The 6,385-nt window shown below is 59.0% G+C and overlaps 1 protein-coding gene across 1 annotated transcript in view; it reads left to right on the top strand.

Annotated features, from left to right (window-relative positions):
- Positions 1 to 6,385, top strand: part of STX18 (syntaxin 18) — a 111,494-nt gene that overhangs the window by 84,865 nt on the left and 20,244 nt on the right. The window contains exons 3-5 of the mRNA XM_006893580.1: positions 2,959 to 3,074; positions 5,875 to 5,952; positions 6,087 to 6,153. Of these exons, the coding sequence (XP_006893642.1) occupies positions 2,959 to 3,074; positions 5,875 to 5,952; positions 6,087 to 6,153 (261 nt within the window). The remainder of the gene's footprint in view (positions 1 to 2,958; positions 3,075 to 5,874; positions 5,953 to 6,086; positions 6,154 to 6,385) is intronic.

Here is a 6,385-nt window from a genome sequence, read left to right as displayed (position 1 = left end):
CCCGGGTCTAGGGGTACAGACGTCTGGGCCCAGGTCTAGGTGCGCGGACGTCTGGGCCCAGGTCTAGCGGTGTGGACTCCTGGGCCTGGGTCTAGGTGCATGGACGTCTGGGCCCGGGTCCAGCGGTGTGGACTCCTGGGCCCGGGTCCAGCGGTGTGGACTCCTGGGCCCGGGTCTAGCGGTGTGGACTCCTGGGCCCGGGTCTAGGGGCGTGGACGTCTGGGCCCGGGTCTAGCGGTGTGGACTCCTGGGCCCGGGTCTAGGGGCGTGGACGTCTGGGCCCGGGTCTAGCGTTGTGGACTCCTGGGCCGGGGTCTAGCGGTGTGGACTCCTGGGCCCGGGTCTAGCGGTGTGGACTCCTGGGCCCGGGTCTAGGTGCATGGAGTCTGGGCCCGGGTCTAGCAGTGGACGTGCTAGGCAGAGGCCAGATGCCCACAACACTGAGACAGTAGGGCTAACAAGATCGGCTGATGGATTGGATGTGAGCGGTGAGAGGAAGTCTTCAGAAGTGTCAGAGATGACACGACAGTTTGTCTTGAACAGCTGAAGGGTGTAGGTGCCTTCCTTGGGGAAGCTACAGTAGACGCGGGAAGCCCCACTTGGGGCTTAATTGGAATCTCAAGGGCCCCCTGGAGATTCTGAGGATGTTGTTCGATCCCTGCGCCTGGAGGTCAGGAAAGCCAGGCTGAAAATAGGACTTTGAGACTTGTGTGCAGAGGTGGTATTTAAAGCCATGAGACTCATAAATAATGCAAGCTGTGAGCCTCAGACAACTCACCAGAGGAGAAATTCAGGCAGCAAGAGGCACCCAGGGAGTGGCTGGTGGGGGCGTGGGACCAGCTCTCAGATGCCATGCGATGGAGGGAGGGGGAACAGAGCCACCCCTGATGACACCGTCCTCACCACACGGTGGCCTGCGTGAGGGCAGGGGTGAACGCCTGTGGGGCCGAGCCCAGAAAGGCTGTGGCAGGAGGTGCAGACCTGAGGAAGTTTGCTGTGAAGACGACAGAGCTTGGGCAGTAGCTGATGGGCGGCACGGAGTGGAAAGGCGGTGTCCACCTCAGAGCTGAGAGAACTAGCTCCGTGTTCGTGTGCAGACAGGGAGAGTCCAGCAGGGAAGGCAGGCAGGCACCTTGTTAGTAACCGGCGGGCTCAGCCCTTCTGCGTGGATGGGTTCGTTGAGGGTTGTGGTCAGGAGAGGGGAAAGAAGACTTGTGGACCTGGGACCTTGAGCCAGGGAAGCAGGGCTGTGTCTGGGTAAAGGGGAGGCCACAGCTGGCAGAGAGATTCCCCGAAAGACTCAGCCCTGCTGTGGAGTCAAGTTCAACTCATGCTGACCCACCGTCACGTGTGTGAGGCTGTAAAGGGGGCCAGGCTGCCTCCTTCTCCGTTGGAGCTGATGGTGGATTCGAACTGCTGCCCTTTTAGTCAGCAGCCTAACATGTGGTGGGGGAGGGTGGGTCAACGTGGTAGGCTTCTGGGGGAGGGGACAGAGGGGTCACTGAGGCTGAACCTGAGGAAGAAAGAGATGCTGGAGGTTTGAGAAGCTGGGAAGGCGCCCCCTGCGAGGCTGGAGGGGGACACACCAGGCGCCCCAGCAGAGTAGGGGCACTTGGGACAGGTGGCCGGGACGGCCACGAAGCTTCTCTACCTGTCATCACCTGGTCCTGCTCTCAGTCAAAGTTCTGGCGGCTCAGTGCTAAGTTGTGCTGCCAATCTAGAGCCAAGTGGTTCGAATCCACCAGCTGCTCCGTGAGAGAGAGATGGGCAGTTTATAGCCCCTGAAAACCCGCTGGAGGGTCAGCTGTGAGTGGACTACACCTCAGCAGCACACAACATCCATGCTTGATTCTGTTCTCGGACAGACGGAGGGCTGTGCTCTCGATGCCCAGTCTCCCCCCGCTCTGACCCTGGGGCTTCTCTCCACACCCCTTCTGCTTTAGTCGGCTCCTGAGAATGAGGGGGGAGAAGGTCGTATGTTCACAGGACCCCCGTGCTCGGCATGCAGGCTGCCTGTGAGGACGGCCCGGTGTTCACTCCCCTCCAGCCTCAGGGACAGACGTGCAGGTGGGGGTCAGAGATGGCCTCAGCCAGGTGGCCACCACGCTGCCTACCACAGTGACTTCTCTTCCCCTTATTAGATAAAGTAGCTTCAGAAAATGGTCCTTTATTTCCTAAAAGCTCCCCTGCTTTATCAAAATTGTTTCAGAAAACGGTAAGGAGACCGTTTGCCCTGGTTTCTTTTTAAACCTGGCGTAGGTCGTGAACACTGGGTCTCTGGGGTGTTGGTCCTGTCCTCACGACACCTATTAATAGTGCCTTGTCCCTCACCTGCCACCCTTGGCCCGTCTCTGGGGCTTCTCTCGCTCATCAGGGCCCCACATCTCAAGGTCACTTTGCCCGTCAGTGGCCTCCAGCATCCCGGCCCTCGGTCAGTGCCCATGCTCTGCCTTACTCTTCTCTGAAATTACATTTCAGCAAAAATCTCTGAGCATCTGTTGCATGACACTGGGGATACGGAATGGTAAGACGAAGTCTCGGCCCAAATTCAGCAGCCGGTTCCGCCCTCTGCCCACTCTGTTCCAGCCAGTGAGGGCCAGCCACTCATCTCCTCACCAAGCCCTCTGCTTCCCCCGGCATCACAGGGAACCCCAGAGACCCCTCGTCCCTCATCCCTACCCCACCCGGTGCTCCCCGATTCCTCAGTCCTCTCCCCACAAACCCTCCCTGTGTCCACTGCGTACCTGGAACCGCAGCTCCTGGGCCTCCAGCCCTTACCTTTTGTCCACTTTTCATGATTTGGTCAAAGGTCCCCTTCCTGCGTGTCAACCAGTGGGTAATAAGCATCCCCTCTGCCAAACGCTGATGGCTTCATGGTTAATGCAAACACATGCAGTTCAAGTCCCGTCACACCCAACCCAGAGCACGCAGAGACCACCCTCTCTCCCTTCTGTGCAGCCACACCATGTCTGAGCACGGGAGAATGACGGACACGGAGCGAGATCAGATCGACCAGGACGCCCAGATATTCATGAGGACCTGCTCCGAGGCCATCCAGCAGCTGAGGACAGAAGGTAACACGCCCTGGCGACGCCGCAGCCAGCGTGGCCGTGGTCACCCGGGGGTGCAGCCAGTCATCGTCTACTCACTGGTGTGCAAAAGTGAGTGAGTGTGTGTGTGTGCGCGCACAACAAGCAGGAGCGGGGGATAGAGCATACCTCCCCGTCCAGAACCAGGGCTGCCCAGTCATCGTGCAGACCCTGCGCACGTCACACGCTGTGCGGTTTGTCATATATTCATGCTGTGTTCCCAGGTCACCCAGCCCTCCCTCTCTCCTGGGAGCACCCTGTGTGTTACATGGGTGCGTGTTATTCAGGTGGGTGCGTTCTATATGAAAGTGCAGTTGGACAGGACCAGCAGTAGACTGGATAAATCGAGTCTGTCAGCCCACGTGTATGTCCATGTTTTATGGCTGATGGCATGTGGGTAAGGATGGCGGAGGCCGTCCTGAGCTCTCTGCTCTGAGGATAGTGTGAGGATAGAGCCCTTTTAGGGAAGGACGTCACCTTGACCACTGGCCTTGCCCTGACTGCGGGCTCCTTCCTGTAACAGCACAGTGCCTTCCCTCGCCCCGACCACGGACCTCACTCAGTGCCGCGGGCCTCGCGCAGACCACGGACTTCACTCTGACCTCGGGCCTCACTGAGTGCCGTGGGCCTCGCCCTCACCCTGACCACGTGGGTCTCACCTTGACTGTGGGTCTTGCCCTGACTGCAGGCCTTGCCCTGACCATGGACAGAGCAGACCTCACTGGGGTCACCTCTGAGGTGTCCGGGTTCTTAGCACCAGTGTTCGCGTGGTGCTGACAGAGTCCTGACAGGAACGATTGAAGCCGTCAATGACTTCGTCTTCCTCGGATCCACAGTCAGCACCCGTGGGCAGCAGTCAGGAGATCAGGCGATGCATTGCACTGGGAAAGCCTGCAGCCAGGGCCTCTCCAAAGTTTTGAAGAGCAGCGATGTCAGTTGGAAGACTAGGTTGTGCCGATTCAGTTCATGATCTTTTCAGTCACATGCTGTGCGTCTGAGAGCTGAGCAGTGACGAGGGATGAGAGAAGAGTTGACACCTTTGAGCTGTGGGGTTGGAGGAGTGCTGACTATCCCACGGACGGCCGAGAGAACAGGCATGTCTGGGAGAAAGTGCAGCCCGAGTGCTCCTTGGAGGCCAGGGTGCTGCAGCCCTGCCTCTCGTACCTCAGGCGTGTTCTGGGAGGTTTATCCTCGGAAAGAACGTCATGCGTAAGCAGCTGGAAGGTTAGCAAAAAGGAGGAAGCCCCCTCAGTGAGACGGATTGACACGGTGACTGCAGCATCGCTCAGGTGTGTTGGAGATGATGAGACAGCACGGAGAGGGCAGGCTTCAGATCTGGTGTCCAGAGCGTCGCTGTGAGCTGTGCTCGACCCGATGGCACCTGACAACACGCAGAGTCTTGCAGGCCGTGTTTCCTCAGTGAATGGTCTTACCATCCGTCAGTGGACGGTCTACCGGCAACTGTGACGTCATCCCTAGCGAGTTGCCCTGTCAGCCCAGAGGCCTTCTCTCTGTGGTTTTCACCACAGCCACGGTGAAGGAGGAGGAGGGGCTGTCCCCTCCCATGCGATGTCCACTCTCAGAAACCCGCTGGAGGGCGAGCTGCACGTCAGTGCTGACCCCACAGCAGTGAGGTTGAATCTTAACCAGAATAAGGACCGCAGGCTCCAAAAACGCAAGGGTAGGGGTGGGTGGGGGGGCACATAAACGGAACTTCACGTCAGTGAGGAGTAATGGGGGGCTTGTGAAAGGCCGTCTGAGGTGCTGGCTCTCCCTGTCTAACTCAGAAGAAGAAAAGAGGTGTAGAAGCCATTAGTCCAGAGGGCTGCTGGGCCACGTGGACCTCCACCTCCGTGACCCTGAGACCAGGAGGACTCCCGATGGTCCTCGGCCACCAGTGCTGACCACAGCAAAGGGGACCGCAGTACGTGGTCCTGACGCAGCAGGAGATGCAGAACAAGACTCAAAGCCACAAAAGTGACCAGGTTCCATGGACACCTGGGGGACGCCTCAGACTGTGACCCTTATCTATCATTGGAGCCTGGAACTGAAGTCACCCCTTAGCTCAGCCTGTCAGCCAAGCACTGGACAGACCAGGAAGTAGCCAGGGTCTAGTATCACCAGGAGGCACTTTATGTTAGAACAGTCAGCCACACGTGTCAGAAGGGCAGTATTTGCTCAGAGAGAAAGCTAAGAGGGCAGGAAGAGAAAGGCTGGACAGATGAATGAGAAGAGTGACGGAGGAAGTGGGACGAGTGTGGTTACAAGGAGGAAATTGTCATTAATGCCGTAAAACAGAGTCTGTAGGGATCATTGACTGGGAAAGGTCTGTAAACTTAGAGCACAGCTGTGAGAGGGACGGATGGTGTGGTTCACAGAAGAGAGGGGCCCTGGTGGCGCCAGTGAGGTGAGGAGGGCTTCCTGGAGGAGGCCTCTCCAGTGGGGAGTGGACAGACCAGAACACGCAGGCTCAGGCAGGGAGGCGTGCGTGGCTGCAGTTTGTGTTTGAGGGCGTCATGTGACGGCCGGGTGAGCACTGGTCACTGCTGATGCCGACGGGCTCCCTCGCCAGGCCACCTGACAAGCCGTATGTCCCGTGACTGGTGGGATTTTTCACTGGCACCGTCTTCCACTCAAGGAAGGCCTGACTCATCTTACTCTTTAAAAAGTGTGGTGCCATTGACACGGCACCAGGACAGAAACCCCAGAGCAGCGGCAGCCGTGGGGCGGGTGGGCGAGGGTCCCCCGCGTGGACGGAGGCTGAGCCTGCCCTTCTCTGTCCCAGCCCACAGGGAGACGCACTCGCAGCAGGTCAAGGAGCACCGGAGCGCCGTCCTGGACTTCGTGGAGGACTACCTGAAAAGTAGTGTCCCCTCTCCCGGGCCCTCGGGGACTCTCACCGGCCAGCCGCGCAGAGGGGGCTTCCCTCTCGGGGGACCGCCATCCTGTCCACAGCAGCGCTCTGAAATGACCTCTGTTCCTCTGTTTCCCGTACAGGAGTGTGCAAGCTGTACTCGGAGCAGCGGGCCATCAGGGTGAAACGCGTGGTGGACAAGAAAAGACTGTGAGTGGTCCCCGCGGGGTGCTGGGCCTGGGAGACTGCAGGACGCCAGCACGCACACGTGTGTACACACACACACACACACACACACACACACACACACCTTGACTGTGAGTGGTCCCTGCGGGGTGCTGGGCCTGGGAGACTGCAGGACGCCAGCACGCACACGTGTGTCCACACACACACACACACACACACACACACACCCCTTGACGGTGAGTGGTCCCTGCGGGGC

The sequence above is a fragment of the Elephantulus edwardii genome, unplaced genomic scaffold (genome assembly GCF_000299155.1).
Source record: "Elephantulus edwardii isolate Elephantulus edwardi_28Jun2011 unplaced genomic scaffold, EleEdw1.0 scaffold00129, whole genome shotgun sequence".
Taxonomy (NCBI): Eukaryota; Metazoa; Chordata; class Mammalia; order Macroscelidea; family Macroscelididae; genus Elephantulus; species Elephantulus edwardii.
This window is presented reverse-complemented; position numbering and strand designations above follow the sequence as displayed.